The sequence below is a fragment of the Aquarana catesbeiana genome, linkage group LG01, assembly GCF_042186555.1.
Source record: "Aquarana catesbeiana isolate 2022-GZ linkage group LG01, ASM4218655v1, whole genome shotgun sequence".
NCBI lineage: Eukaryota > Metazoa > Chordata > Amphibia > Anura > Ranidae > Aquarana > Aquarana catesbeiana.
Window position 1 is genome coordinate 297,197,759 of NC_133324.1, and position 17,034 is coordinate 297,214,792.

The window sequence follows — 17,034 nt, forward strand, 5'->3', positions numbered from 1 at the left end:
CAGCATTCAAATGAAAGTAAGTATTGTAGATGATTTTTTTTCCCTAAAGAATGACTTAAAAACGTTTATAAACTCAAAACTTTATGGAGAATAATGGAGTAGGAAATGGGTAAAACCCCTGTCAGAATTTTTTTTTTTCTCCTGGGTCCCATTGGGGTGATTTCCCTTCCCTGTCCTGGAGACACAAACAGGAAGTAAGAGAAAATCCCCCAAAGGGAGGGGAAATACCGTTTTAGTTGTCACCAGGTCAGGTGTCATCATTGCAAGATTTCACCTGAATTCTTAAAGAGGAAACTTAACTTTTGGATTACCCTTGACTGTCTTTGATGGTGATAATGGTCACTAGGACCAAAAAAAAGGTGAATATCCCCAACGTAGACAAAGACATAGATTATAACCTTTCTCTGATCCATCCAAGATTACATTATTTGGAATATAAATACACTTAAATAATTACATATTTTAAAACAGAAGAGAAAAATAATGGAATGGACCAATGGTGTTGGCTTTTGCGGTATTATAGAAAAGATTTTCCTCTGTTAGTTACTGAAGAAAAACAGCAAATGCTAGCGCTCAGGATATTGGTATAGTGATTCACAATCAATTTAATAAAAACTAGTAATAAAAGGCAGGACTGGATAAATCCATTGTAAAAAGTCCGCAAGTACATATAAAAAGTCCAATCGGCTATAAGAGATACTGAGTAGTGGATCTAGGGAGCTGGATAAGAATGGTAAAGTCTATAGGGAAACAGGCACCAAGGGCTGCTCTTCTCAGGAGTGAAGCCAACTCAGGATCAACATGGAAAAAAGAAAAAAACAGAAAAGCGCCTCGGAGTGCAAATGTTTAATGTGTAGTACAATAAAGTATTCAACACTTACATATAAGTAGGTACAGATGTGTTCCTGCAAGATAGAAGTCTCATGGAGGGGTTGCCGGTGTTTGCAGCATGTTCCAAGAAGTGCCAAATCCAGGCTATGGGCGTTTCAGAGCATGTGCGAAGTCCATATGGCGCATGCACGCTCCTTTCTCAAGTGTACAGGGGAAAGGAAGGGGTGAAATTGAAATGCTCCATCCGTAAACAAATGACAGCTGGCTGAATATCTGAGAATTGTGCTGCACAGCAATGAAAGCTTGTGAATAATGCAGTAGGTGAACAGTGACATAATATAAAAGCATTTTATAAAAACATTACTATGTGCCCGCAAAGGGATAAAATATTATGTACATATACGTGTGTGTGCGGGCATATGCACACACACGTACAGCTGCAGATGTGTATGCATACATAACCACACACACACATACATACAGATGCGCAGGCATGTATCGCGCACAGTGTTAATAAGATAGCTATAATTAAAAATAATATAAAAATTAATATAAAAGTGGCATATTAGGTTGTAGATGTAAAATGTGATTAATAGGTCAGGGTTGCTATTAAATAGGTGGGACAGAATCAAGGCATTTTTTAACTCATTTTTCAAAGTACAAGATGAAATGAATGATTGATATGCAAGGGATGGATCAAAGTGATATCTTATGTCAGAGTAATCAATGGATTCAAGAAAAAAAAAAAATTAAAACATTAATCAGTTAATCAATAGGATTATGAAGATACATTATAATATAGGGATAAATTAAATTAAATAATGAAAAAATTATGAAAACATTTTTTGGGAAAATTGTGAAAAAATGAATTATTAAATATGGCAATTAATTGTTTTAGTAAGATATAGATGGAGACATGATACAATGAAAAAGAGACAAGTCATCATTATTAGTTGAATCAACTATTAATTCATAGAAGTAGTGATATCAAAAGTAGATCAACAAAGAATAATTAATAATAAAAGATTATATGATGGTATTAACATCCAGTTTCTCGTTAAGCCCGTTGGGCGCAAGGGTATGTTTTTTTTTTCTCTGTTAGTTATTGGAGATGTTTCTGCTATGTTTGTTGTCATTGAGCTGCAGCACTTCTTTGGATGGAAGACACATGGCAGTCCACTGAGACAAATAATGGCTTGAAAAGCAGTAAAACACCACTAGACATGTTGTAAAGACTAATTTGACAGCATGAGTGATAATGCACTCAACTTTTTTCACCATAAACTTTTTATTTACAATCTAGAGTACATCTGTACCTACTTCTTGCTCTAGGAAATCAGCAGCTTCAATACAATGCTGTTGTTTTTTTAAGAACGTTCCAGTTTGCCAATAAATCAATTACTGGTGCAGCAATCTGGAGTACAGCTGACACAGGCTCGGAAAGTGGTTCTAGGTTACACACTGAGCTGTATCATACATTTTTATGTCCTTATTCAATAGGAAATCGTATTTTTTTGTGCTCATTTTTAAGGGCAGTACCTCTCGGCAACCAATCAGCATTCCATTTGCTAAAGCCAGGATGAACTCTGAATTACAAGATAAATTCTGAATGTCTGCTTCGCATAATTACAACCATACATTGCAATACTATAAATTATTGCAAGAGTTATAAGCTGCATCATTAAGTGAGCGAAAGCTGTTAAACTACAGCCAAAAATCAAATGTTCAGTTTTTGGATAGAATGAGAAAATGATAGAACTCTTATTTCCCCATTTGTGAAATTTCTCTTACTTTCTCTCTATTTAACATGAATCAGACTGCAGATGATGAGGGAAGATCACCCAACTTCCTGTTTATTTCAGGTTTTCAGACAGAACATGAATAGAAAGGAATGTTTATAAAAATAAAAAATAAGCTTTGCCTGGGATTGGCCTTTAACACACATATTGGGCAGTTCAATGTTGGAATCTTTTATGCTAACTTAAAGGATACAACGCTATTGTTCATTCCAGCTTTTAAGTTATCCATATTATATATCTATCACCTTGAGAGGTTAAGGATAACCCATGCACAACTTTAAAGTGGTTGTGACGTCACTGTGCATAATTACTAGAATCCCCTCTGTTATAGCCAGCTATATTGTACAACGTATGTGTTTTTTTATTTTTTTTTAGTTATGCAGCTCAATACCTTATTTCACAGTGCCACTGTGCAGTCACATGACCTTCTGCCGCTCTCCTTCACCGATCTGAGGACTACAGTGGGAGGGGCTGAGATTTCCCTCTGATGTCAGCCAGGAGGAGAAGAGAAGAGTGGCAGGAGATCACGTGATCGCACAGTGGCACTGTTAAATAAGGTATTGAGCTGCAAAATTTTTGGTTATTATGCACAGTGACTTTACACGGAATAGCAGCGGGAGGGGAGGAGCGGGGAGAAGATCGGCTCTCACATCACTGACTCAATAGCTGACAGGCAGGGAGGGGGAGAGGGAATAGGGAGAGAAATTGCGGGATGACGGAGGCACGTAAACTGACCATGGTATCATGGATCAGCAGCCATGATTACCGTGGTCAGCACACTTAGGGGGACACAAGAAACAGGCAGAATCAACCAGGTATCGAATGCGACAAATTAAACTGTGCAAAGGAACAGGATCATTTTTTTTAACGGTAACAACTGCTTTAACTATTGGAAACATCGGTCTACAGTTACATTTATGCAATTTATAGCTACAGTGTAAGACTGGAGCCTGATATTTATGTTAAAATATGGTCTACCCATCATGAGCAGTACATGTTAAATCATCTACACAGCAGTCAAAACTGAGTTATCAGACAAAACTTTGCAACCCACCAATATTTTATGGTTATCTTTGCAGCTTTCTTTTACCCCTTGCATGGCCAATTGCAATAAACAGTAATACCTATATAGTTCATATTACTGGGCAACAATTGCCTGAAATAAGTATCTTAAAATATATTCCTAAATGTAACAGCATCTGTTCTTGTAATATAGACCAGTTAAGGCAATATAATTAGTATGCTGCTGACTACCTAAGCTTTGACTTCACCAATCTTAGTTAAATAAATAGTTTCAGTTCATAGATCAGCGTATCTCCAGTGAAATTCATAGTACAGTGGCATGAAGGATATTTTGTGTTAGCATGCATAATTTAGTGCACTTCATGAATCTTAAAGTATTGATGAGTTCGCCAAGTTACATCAGGTTTAAGAAGCAGAAACAAAGCATGAGAAACATGTCACACTTGCTGCATGTCTGCACTGTCAGTTTGGAATCCTCTGAGATATCTTACGTAATGGTTACATAATCCTGTTGTTTGAAATAGATTAGAAACTGATGTCACCAGTCTGGTCCCTCCATCTTTGGGGAAAGAACTTTCTGTCTTGATTCTAAACAGCAATGTAGTGCTTTCAATATTTTTTTACCTGCCCTTCAGTCTTAGCATATCGGTAGAAGCACTGCTTTTTAAAGAGCTGCCTTGGGTTAGGTACCTGCAAAATACCCAGACTGTAGGTCATTTTGTTCTGCTTGCAGGCCTGATGCATCTATTTATGATTACATTTGAGGCTTTTTTCCCAGTCCATGGTTGTGCAATGAGAACATTGAAATTGAGTAATTGAGTGATTTTTTGAGTAGATTTAAAGTAAATAAAGTTTTGAGTATTAGTGCAAGTTGTGTTATTTTAATGAGACTTCTTCATGGCTGTATTGCGGTAACAAGAAGATGTATCAACAATGACCTAGTAGTAGGACAAACATAAAAATATAAGCAAATATAAAAAAAAAACAAAAAAAAAAAAACATTTATGCCCCGTACACACGATCGGACTTTCCGACAACAAAACCGTGGAATTTGGTTCGAAGGATGTTGGCTCCAACTTGTCTTGCATACACACGGTCACACAAATGTTGGCCGACAATTACGAATGTAGTGACGTACAAGAGGTACGGCGAGCCGAGAAAAAGGAAGTTCCATAGTCATGTGATATCTCCATTACAAACGCTAGTTTTACAAGATCGAGCGCTTCTGGCTCGTACTTGATTCCGAGCATGTGTGAACTTTTGTGCGATGGACTTGTGTCCACACGATCGAAAAGTCCGACAACAAAGTTTTGTTGGCGGAAAATTTGAGAACCTGCTAGCCAACAATTGTTGGCGGAAAGTCCGACAACAAATGTTTGATGGGGCATACACACGGTCCACCTTTCAGCTAACATCCAAAATTTCCCGTCGGAAAATACAATCGTGTGCATGTGGCATAAGAAATAATTCAGATACAGGGGTAGATTTACTAAAATTGGAGCACGCAGTATCTGGTGCAGCTGTGCATGGTAGCCAATCAGCTTTTAATTTCATCTCATTCAATTAAGCTTTGGCAATACAACCTGGAAGCTGTTTGGTTTCTATGCAGAGCTGCACCAGATTTTGCACTCTCCAGTTTTAGTCAAGAAACCCCATTTCAAGTCTATTTGAGGTTATACTGCCTAAGAGGGCTTTATAAAAAAAAAGCATTCGGTGTGTTTATCCACAATTTGCCAAACAAATTTATTAAAAAAAAAAACTCAATGCAATCAAAAATGATCAGCAATTTGATGCATGTTTACAAATACATTTTGATTAAAACAAGCCTCATGTACAATTTTTTATTTCATATATATGTATCAGCATGCATTTACAGTGCTATGGTTCATTAGTCTGTATATGCAGTAAAGCATGCTTGTTATACTCACTGTGGAATTTAAGGGGTTAATGCTCCGCATTGTGTAAAAAGGCTGTTTAATCCTGTATGCCCAGATCCTTCCCTTCTTGCATTGCCCCCAAAGCATGTCTGAGTAAGACAGAGTTACTGGAGTCAGGCTGCACATGCTCAGTTTGGTGTGTAGAGTCTAGAGAGTTTTTTTCTTTTCTTGGGAGAGTGCATGTGATCAGCACAGGGCCAATCAGCACTGTTCAGACAGAGGGTCAGGGGTCCTGCATCCTGATAGGACAGCCAGTGCAGTATGAAAACTCCTCCTACAAACTTTAACCGGGTATTGATAGAAGTCACAAGACTGTTATATACTGCTGATGAGAAAAGGTATTTAGCAGTTTAGATTTACTAAAACACTTGCATTTCCATGCTCTGTGTACTGTGGGAGACCGGATATAGTGAATGCAAGGTCCTGGGTTTAGTAACACTTTAATTTCATATACAATATACTGTATCTGCTTTGTAATTTGCTTCTAGTTGGCCCATTTATTAAGAATCATGGAGCCATTGGAATTGGAGCTGTGTTTAGTAGAGGTTCCAGATTTCCCAATTTCCACCACATTAATAGGGCAGCAACTTTACTAGCCTTATGATTGTTCATGGTTTCATACAAAAACCCCCAAAATAGTTTATTTCATTCCCAGATTTATTTTTATTTTTTTTTGCAAAGAGCACCGATCTTTAGTAGCAATGTATTTTATGCTGTTGCAGCGTACAAAGAGGTTGCTTACTCAGATGTAGCCTGTTTATTGGATACTTTATCACTTTTTAACATCCTTCTGACTTTATTGCTTGGAGTGATATAATTTCCTATAAGCATGTCTTTAAAGGAAAGCAAATTAAATCCTGTCAAGCATTTTAAGATGTAATGTGGTCTGTTTTTATCTCCAGGACTTGTGCAAGCAGTGAAACCGAGAGTGAGGCTGGAGATTACATGGACCAGCAATACGATGACCTTAACAATAAAATGAATTTGGTGACAGATCCAACTGGATTCCTGAGGATGGTCAACAGAAACAACACATTCAACAGGTACAGTTTACTTACAAGGAGGCTAATGTAAAATGGCGCATGTTTTTTTGCACTTCCTTATAACCAGTTCATTGTAAAATGGTCACTGACTTATGTCAGCTCTGCCTGTTCAATTCCCGTGATACGAGTTTTAAAGCAAGTCAATTAGACATTTCTGCTGCTGCAGAGGAACGACACTCCATAAAATGCAAATGTTATTATTATGAAATTGTTCTTTATCTCAACTATTATGAGAGCCCTACATAACTCATTGTGGAACATAATTGGCTTCCGTGAGCAGATCTAATTATCCATGGAGCAGCAATCTGTTCTGCTCCGTCATATTTTACATTACTGCGGGTAGCGACCATCCCTGGTTACTGGTGAATCTAGAGGATCGGTGAATGACTCTTAGTATTTTGGAGAGGTGAACGATATCACAATTAAGTGTATCTAGTAGTATTCCAAAGTGCGCTGACATGTAGTTACCTTTAACAAACAATTTGATTTCTTCAGTCCACTGTTTAAAGCAGTCAGAACGATAAAGGTTCATTTTTAATTGGATAATTGTATCCACACATGGCTTTAACCTTGCTGCATTGTAATTTGTTTGTGTGGTCTATAAGATATATGTGCTGTGTCTGAAAAAAAAAACCACATACTGTAACTAACTGGCTTATTCAGTAGAACATCAAAAGAAATGATTGCAAAGTGCAATTGACAGTCAATCAGATTCAATTCCTTTGAACAGATCATTTAAATTTGCATTAAGCAAGTTAAGTTCATTTTTAAAGCTTGCTATGGGCCTGTATACTTAAAGTAGGCAAAACTCTTTTTTCATTTTGGATGGAGTAAGGGAGGGTCATAAACCCTGTCAATTTACTTTTTGCTTTGTCCCATTGCGGAGATTTCCCTTCACTTCCTGTCCCATAGCCAAAACAAAGAGAGGAAATCCCTGAAAATTAGGGGAATTCCTTGGGGACGCCCAGGTCACCAAAACTAGTGTTACCATTGGAAGATTTCCCCTCTATTACTTTTCTGGAGACAAAAACATTTTGCCTTCAGTTGTACTTTAAATCATTTCTCTTCATTTTTTGCTTTATGTCTACCTAATCAATATTTGACACTTTAATGACTGATTGCTGGGTTGATTATTATAAGATATGCAGAAGTTTCATTTTTGTAGCACAAAATATTACAGAGGGATGAAGAGAGTCATGTTCCTTATATTCTTTCTGATGTGTTCACTACTCACAGGGGTTTATTTACTAAAATTGGAGAATGCAACATTTGGGGCAGCTCTGCATAGAAACCAATCAGCTTCCAGGTTTGTCAAAGCTTAATTGAACAAGCTGAAGTTAGAAGCTGATTGGCTTCCATGCACAGCTGCACCAGATTTTGCACTCTCCAGTTTTAGTAAATCAACCCCATAGTCCACCTACAGCTTACTTACCTGTCTTGGTAATAGACAATTTTAAACGGAAATAGGACACTCTGAAGCTTCAACATATTATACTTGTCATGTTATTTTAAGAGAAATAGCTTTAATATTCAGAAGAACTTTATTCAGAAAAGTGTCCATTTCAATCATATAGTAAGAATCTGCTAACTGTAAGTTCTCGTTTAAATGGAAAACAATGGTTAGGTCTGCAATGTTCATGAAAATGGACTGCTTTTACTATAAAAAAAAAGAATTTAGTAGAATTAATATTGTTTTTTAATGACTATTACGATCTATGCACATAGAAAACATTTTTCATGGCTTGGGCTACAGCAGATGTTAATACTACAGTAAATGAAAATATATGAATAACTTCTTTTCAAGTGTAATGGTGCTCCTATTTTCTTGAAATAGTTGGACCATACAGTAAGTAGTTATGATGGTATTTTCAATTTTATAATAGTATGCAAATGTAGTATACGTGGACCTTATTTCTTCAAGATGGTATCCTTGAGTAACTTTAAATGTTGCTTTTGTTCCTTCAAAGTTCCCAAGACCAACACTCCTTAAAGTGGAGGTCCGCCCACCGCTGCAAAAATTAAAAGCCAGCAGTTACACATACTGCAGCTGCTGACTTTTAATAATAGGACACTTACCTGTCCTGGAGTCCAGCGATGTCGGCAGCTGATGTTTCCATCAGCTGTCGGGTGCTGCCGCCATAGCCAGTAAGGGAACCCAGTAGCGAATGATTACGGCTTCATGCCAGGTCCCTACTGCGCATACGTGAGGCACCCACTGCGCTCTCCTACTGGCCCGGCAACGAGGAAGGCGGAGGGAGCCCACCGGTGACTTCAACGGCCGCGGCGAGACTCCTGGAAGTGGGGACAGGATACCTGTCAAAGATCCGCTACCCCTCCCCCCCGAAAGGTGCCAAATGTGGCACCAGAGGGGGGGGAGACAAATGAGCGGAAGTTCCACTTTTGGGTGGAACTCTGCTTTAAAGTCTAACGTCAGACAAAAATTTTTAGTTTGCTTTGGACAGAACTGGAAAGGATTATACGTGTTGTCAGGTTTGCTGTCTATTCCCATCATGGACAGATTTCTCCTGACTTCCTGTCAGGACATGATATGAAATCTCTCCTATAGGGACATAGACAAATGGATATCTTTGCAGAATAGGAAAGGATTAGAACTTCTGGCAGCATTTTTTTTGCTGTCTGTGTGTTCCTGTCCACTGTTCCACTATTTTTTTTTCCTTGTGTCACAGAAGCAGGAAGTGAGAGGAAATCTCATGAGTATGGTCACGGACATAAGAAATAATGTAACGCTTTCTCGTTCTATTCAAATATAAAAAAATGTGGCTTGAATATGTCTTTAATCAAGGATGCTCTTATGTCTTCTGATCAATATAGGCCCTATGGTCTCTTAGTTAACTTCTTCCCGCCGACGTGGCGCATATATGCGGCCCTTTGTAAACACTTTTCTGTGCTGAGAGCTCTCCCAGCACATTCACCGGAGTGGAAATGGAAAACCCCCATTGCATACTTGCGATTAGGTGCTTTCCGATCATGTAACCTTTGTAACAGCCAGTCACATTGGTCACATGACCCGAATACCCGCCTCCGCCTCCTAGCATTTCGTAACTCTTAAAGGGCGGGAGGCAGCAGCAGGAAAGGGTTAATGAATATAGTGGTATCTTTGCCATAAGTGATGATGTCACAAAACTAGACTAATCTCAGCTTTGGGAACAAATCCCCAAAGCTACACTTGTAAATAACTTATAGTATACACAAGGAAATGGGATAAACCGAAACCTGCTACAAAGTGCCATATGAATAGGAAATGTGTAGGGCTGTTCAAAGTTTACTGAATAGCCATACATTTTCCCAAATTAGTAGCTATGAATAAACACATAGAAAAAAAAAAGTTATATTTGAAGGTTTAATTTTTTACAGACTGTAGTGCCAAGTATGGACATACTTAACCTTGGCCCTCCAAAATGTCTTTGTTCAGAAAAAATAAGCTAATACTTTGTCCTTAGATTTGAATAAAGCAATGTTTATGTTTATTATGCATACTTGTGTTTATTTATTTAAACCTCCTTTTAATCTGTTCATACATTAACTTGTATACATAAAAGCCAAGTGAGCAGTGAGCATGTAGAACATTGTGTAGACTGATCCAATTGAATGCACGATGAATGAAAGGTTAGATGCTTTTAATATGTTAATGCTTTGAATATTCTACATTCTACATATTCTCTAAAAGCATTTTAAAACACGAGCTGGCATGCTTCTATGTAATTCCAAATGCATGCTTTTTTTAAGCAGAAAATAATTGACCACTAAAGACAGACAGGAACTGCACAATTTCTGCATATTCTGTATTCAGATTAAAAAGCTATTGTAATAAATGGGTGTGTAAGGGCCAACATGTTAGTCATAATACACTCTTACAGGCAATGGCACTCCCTGATTTGAGTCATGGCAATTCCTATTTCATTTATTTAAATCCTTATTTTTTTAAATTTTTTTGTTAAATCAACACAAGGGATGGTACTTCACCGGCGGCTGTTGAATTCCTCTATCCTCTATCCTCTATCAGGGAATGGAGGAGGTAGACCTATCGTTCATCTACTAGACCTCCATTCATTCATGGAAGCTTCTATAAACAGTGGAGTAGTAAGGGGAAGGCAGGTAGGTGTTAAGGGCAGGCATAGTTGTCACTCTTGATGAGTGCCTGTGACAAGTTGACAATGTCAAAATCCAAAGTTTTAATATCACTTTAAGGTTCCTTCACCATTTGTATTCAGATAAATAATTTAACATGATATGTAACTGTATTAATTTGTGTTTTATATCTGGAGATGGAGATCAATGTTTATTATAAAGCTTAAAGTAGTTTTAAACCTCATAAATGAATAATGAACAGCACATGTTCCTCTATAATGTGTACGAGTCTCAATCCAAAGCAGTGAGTGTAATTTCTGTCTCCTCTCTCTTCCTTCTGCTATATGCATTGGTCACTTCTGACAGGTTATCCTGACAATACAGGATCTCAGAAGATGACCCCATCCCCATCCAGCCAGCACACAGAAGGTGATTAATACCTTCGGTTATGCATGTTTCCATATAAGGCCTCATTCACACTTAAGCGTTTTGTAGCTTGTAGCTCAAAGCTAAAAAAACACTCAACAGGCAAAATCCTATTGTTTTTAATAGCCCTTGTTCACATCTGAGCATCCTGCTGCTTGTAGCAAAAGCCTGTCACTCACAAAAGTACATGAGCTACTTTTTAGGCAGAATTGAGCATTTTTGTGCCCATAGACTTTAATGAATATGCCTGAAAGGCGTAACAAGCTTTTTTGAGCGATTTTTCAAGTGTTGCAGCTGTCCGCCCCTTTTTTTGCCCCTTTTTTTGCAGCACTCCACACCTTTTAGTTGAAATTTGCCTGACAAAAGCTACAAAAGCAAGCAATTCTGTTCCAAAAAACCTTGAAAAAGCCCTTGAAAACATGACGTTTCGGTGTGAATGTAGCTTAAGACTCTGGAGAAGGGGGTGTGCCCTTTCCCTCCATTCGGATCTCAGCATCATAAGCATTTTTGAATGATTATGTTCAGGCAGAGCCATTTTGGAAGCTAAAGTAAGCCCAGAGCTGCTGAGAATTCATAATGCATAGTTTCATAGTTTTATGATATAGGACAGTGATAAACAATACAGCTTGGGTTTGCTTTAAAAGGACTCATGCTGAAGGGAAGTGGAGCACATTGCTGCAGCTACGAAGGGCTGGTCCCTAGATAGAAGCCTTCCAAATCTGCACGGCCGAATCTCAGGCCATTTTAAGAGGCAAAATTTCAGCACTTTCTGAAGCTGAAGCTTGCCTGCCCCTTCCTATCCCTGCAGGTTCCTAATGGCTGGTGAGGATGCCTATCATAGTGATAAACCAATAATAATGTGGAGAATTTGACCAAAACAGGTAGGTTTGGAGGGCTGCTGTAGGTATGCACAGGTACCCCTAAGTGTCAGTACTTCTGCACCATTTTTTCCCCCCTGATCCTCCTACTATGTTTTTTCAAAAATAAGCTTGGGTCTTATGTTAATTTTGGCATCAAAAGACACAGTAGGGCTCATTTTCGGGGTAGTTATTACCATGTAATGGATGTCCTCTTTCCCCCTCTCCCTCCCTGCCTGTCCGGAATCCCCAGTGTGAACCGAGTTAAAATGCTTGTAAAATCCTATAATCCACTCTATTACAGTAGTACATAATGTACAATGTGTGTGTTTCTGTAATATAAATGTGCCAAATACCTTCATTATAGCGCCGCTCGGTACTTCTGCAAGCTCTCTTACCCGTTCCGAGCACTGCAGGGGGGTGGGGGGGGCATACCGAAGGAATTTGGCACAATTATATTACAGAAACACACACATTGCACATTATATACTCCAGAAATAGAGTGGATTATAGAATTTTACAAGCTTTTGAAACTTTTGAAACTTTTGAAACTAGGGCTTATTTTCGGTGTAGGGCTTATATTGCAGCTCCCCTGGAAAATAACTCTAGGTCTTATTTTCGGGGGTAGGCCTTCATTTTTTTGGAAACATGGTAGTGACAGGTCATAGGCAACACAGGATGATCAGACATGATTTGACCAAAATAATTTTTATTTTAATTAATTGATCAGACAATCATTTCCTGTCTCTAAATATCTTTTCAGATCGTGGAGTACTTTACTGATAGAAAACTGCCACACTCCACCATGTGGAGGTTTTTAGATATTACTGAAAATAAAGAAAAATGGGGTTAATAGAAACTTTATTTTAATAAAAAAATTGGCTTATCTTGAAGCATCAAATACCAACATTGACTCCATCAGAATATAAATTAGCCCTGCTGATTTTGAAACTAGGCTCCTAATGATAATGACATTTCTTCATTAATGAATTGCTACAAGGTGCAATTTTATTTTTTCCCTGAAATTGCATTTGCAAAAAAGAAAATAGTTTACTGTATCCTCTTCACGAGAACTAATTAGAACTAAATAAACCCTGTCAGGAACTTACGGTCATGTCGTCTTCACCTTCAGACCTATGTGTTAACACTTATCATTTAAAGATTCACTATGCTTTATTCTTAAGGGAAACATACTTCTGCTTGACTTGAGGTTGTCATGGCAACAAAACAGCTCATTAGCTATTCTCCTGCTTGTGTGTGAGGCTCATTAATTTATACATTAATTGTTGTAATGCGGATAAGATGGCTGTGTTTTCCCTGGCATCATTTACACCATGTAGATTTTGGAAAGCAAGTTAGTCTAACAGTCGGTTGGAGTTTAGCCGTTTCTATCTCCTATGTAGGAGAACATTGGTCCATTAACTTTCATGGCTGGGTGATAACCTTTTATTGAATCCAGCTTTAATAGGGGTGAAAAAATACCTGTCTGCAAGACAAATTAAATTTGTCTGACCAGTGGGTAGTGAAGCTTCACTTGTTCGTAGCGGTAGGAGTACACCGGTTGTGAAAGAACACCAGCAGTAGCCAGAAACATGCCATATAATTCTATGTACAAGTTAAAATATTCCAACTTTATTCACAATATTCTATGCCAAATAATATTAATAATATTAATTTAATATTAATTTGTTTAAGATGGTGGTACTCTTAATACTGTACATATAGCAAGCGTATATATATATATATATATATATATATATATATATATATATATATATAGTCTGTTTTGATCTGGGGGGCAGGGAGTGGTTAGTGTAGCAGTGGGTGTGACCACCTGTGCTCTAGTTCTGAGGCACCCCCTGCTTCCAGGGAGCCCTGACCAATCCCCAACTGGTATAGGCAGGGAGCGGGCCTCCTATATAAGCTGAGGTAACAGGCCGCTGGGGGGAGTTGTCGGCCGGGTGAAGTGGAGAATGGAGTACTAGACATCAGCAGGAGGGCACCCACATCTAGGGGCCGATCGCAGGAGGAGACCCAGGGAGAACTGTGAGGGAACTTCGCTTTTACACGGTCATTAGTGAAGTCCGCATCATTACATGGTCATTGATGAGGAACTCCTGAAGCAGAGGGGCAGGTGAAGCTGTCGGAACATACAGTCTGGTTAAGTTCTCCATCAAGGACTCGGGAAAAAGAAAGGTCGGTGAGTGTACCACAGTGGAGGGCTGGATGTGCCAGGAAGTCTGTGTGGGAACTTCACTTTTACACAGTCATTAGCAAAGTCCTCATCATTACACGGTCATTGATGAGGAACTCCTGGAGCAGAGGGGCAGGTGAAGCTGTCGGAACGTACAGTCTGGTTAAGTTCTCCATCAAGGACTCGGGACAAAGAAAGGTCGGTGAGTGTACCACAGTGGAGGGCTGGATGTGCCAGGAAGTCTGTGTGGGAACTTCACTTTTACACAGTCAATAGCAAAGTCCTCATCATTACACGGTCATTGATGAGGAGTCCTGGATCAGAGGAGAGACTGTGGGGAGTAGTGTCAAATCGATGTGGCCTGAGGGCACAGGATTTGCAAGTTGGGTTGGCTGGGAACAGTAGTCCATCGTTCAGAACACGCTTTTAAACTACTATTTCTCCGGGGAGAGGTACTGCAGGCCTCTGGCCTAGTAGCAGCAAGCAACCAGAGCCAGGATGGGTTCTTTTGCTTACAGAAGAATATGTGACAGGAAATTAATGTGCTACGACAGTCTTGGGTGAAGTCCTTATTCTTTACACGGTAACTAATGAGGAATTCCTAGGAGCAATAGTCAGCATGATGATGCAGGAAGAGGACTGTAGCTGTTAAACATGCACATCATTCCTTCAGGCTCAAACTATGTGCTAATCTATACAATCTCTAAATATGATGGCAAAGTGATCTGTTCTATGGGCATCCCATATACCCCTTTCCCCAACCAAGTTGTACCCCCTAATAAACAAAACAAAGCAAATGACTGATCATTGTCTCTGAAGTGATATATGGGAGTCTGGCAGCGGGGTGATATGGTGGATGTTTGTTACTAGTGGCAACTACACCGCTATATATATATATATATATATATAGCGTTAAAAGCATACATCCCAGCATTATGACCTAAGAAGAGCAGTGCTTTAGCATGACACTGAGTTTTTGACAAAGTGGTACTGTGATTGTTGATTAAGGGAGGGATTTATTTTTGTCCATATTTTCATTAGAAAATTTTAGGAGACATTCAGCACTGATTTCATCTGTAAAATCTAAAATGCATTTTCAGTCTACATTCTGGACAGTGTGGAGCTGATTTACTAAATGCAAGTAGGCTGTTCACTTTGCAAAGGAAGTTGCACTTTACCTGGGAATTTAGTGAATGATGCAAAGATCTGTTGACTTCATCGTTTAATCATGTACAAGCAAAAATGCTGGGTTTTTTGTGTTTGTTTTTTTCTTGCACAGGATTGGATATTCTTTGCAAACTGTAATTTCACCTCATTCACTAAGCTCTGGAACAAATTCCCTTACACTGCAACTTCACTTTGTAAAGTGCCTTTAGTAACTCAACCCCTATACCTTTTGTGTAAGAGCAGGACACCATAATTACAAGTGAAAGAATTTCCTGCACCAAAAACAATTCTAAAAATTAGAAACCTTTCCGTGCCATCAGCAAATCACCACACATGCCACAGTAAAGGTTATTTTATCACATTTCTTGCCTATAGTTAAAAATGTATTCAGTAGTATAAATATAGACTTAATTTAGGAGCATAGTTCTGAAGCAGTGGCTTTGACATTTACCAAATATTCACTGCAGGTGAATCTTTTTGTATTAAATTGCAGGGAATTATTAACATGTATCTAAACCCAAAACCAAAACTGTATTATATTGAAGATTAATAGTCCTTGGTGTGGTAGCTGCATTTATGTATTTCATTCAAACTTCTATTGCTTTATTTTCACCTGGTAATCTTGCAAATAACACACTTCCTGTCCATGGATGGCTATGTCACTCCTCCATTGTATCCATGGAGGGAGCCATGGCTGTCATCCTAGGCTGCTCTCCCGATATGGACTATAAACGTGTTCATATCTCTTCATCTCCATTACATGGGGGCCAGAGCAATTGGTAGTTTACAAAAGATAGCTAGGAAGGAAGATTTTCTTCAGTGAAGCTCAAAGGAAGTGAAAAAAACATTTCTGGTAAGATCAACAGGTATTTTCTGTATTTGCTGAAGCTTGAACAAAAAAGGAATGCAGCCACCTCTTCTATAGACTGTAAGCTTCAAAATAATATTTTGGGGGGTTTAAAACTACATTAACCACATGTGAATGTCACATTTAAATATGACCCATAGTATTATATAAAAAAATGGCGCTGTGCAGTAACACACAATAAAGTAAACAAACAAAAAAAAAATCCCACTCTAATGCTCCTATCACTGATATCAAACACATGCAGCGCTAGGAAATGTGCATATACATCTTAAACATGTATAAGTGACAGAGTGCTAGGTACATAACTTATGCCAAATAGGCAATAGGTGTGGTTGGTGAACGTTTAAAAATGAACAAATAAGGAAAAAAGTCCATAAGTGTATGGTGGATCATATGTAAGTCCACAGAAACTGGGGTTCATGAGCATATGCGGTGTCACACCTGCGCATGGGATAGAAGCTGGAGAAAACTATGTGTATATGAGGAGACACTTAGCACACAGGTCTTCTGAGACCTCAAAACTGCAAACGATAGAAATGAATAACCTTGCCAGAAAGGATGGACACAGTCACCGTACGGTGGAATGTCATACAGGCTTGAGGGATCCAACGATCCCAGGGATATCTGACTGGAGAAGTCGTGGCAGGGAATCCCATCCGGGGCGACCGTCACTATTCAGTAGTGTGTAGGTCCACAGCCAATCAGGAAGTCTCTCTCAGAAGGAATAAACATGCAGAGAAAGATGGCTGGGGATCAGCGAGGTCCCAATCGTGGAAGGAGGGAAGGGAAAAAAATCTCCA

General features: G+C 38.7%; 1 protein-coding gene across 3 annotated transcripts in view; it reads left to right on the plus strand.

Moving 5' to 3' along the window:
- Window positions 1–17,034, plus strand: part of TTC28 (tetratricopeptide repeat domain 28) — an 832,034-nt gene that overhangs the window by 645,237 nt on the left and 169,763 nt on the right. For all 3 annotated transcript variants that reach the window (XM_073629346.1, XM_073629347.1, XM_073629348.1), the window contains one exon: window positions 6,493–6,633. In XM_073629346.1, the coding sequence (XP_073485447.1) occupies window positions 6,493–6,633 (141 nt within the window). The remainder of the gene's footprint in view (window positions 1–6,492; window positions 6,634–17,034) is intronic.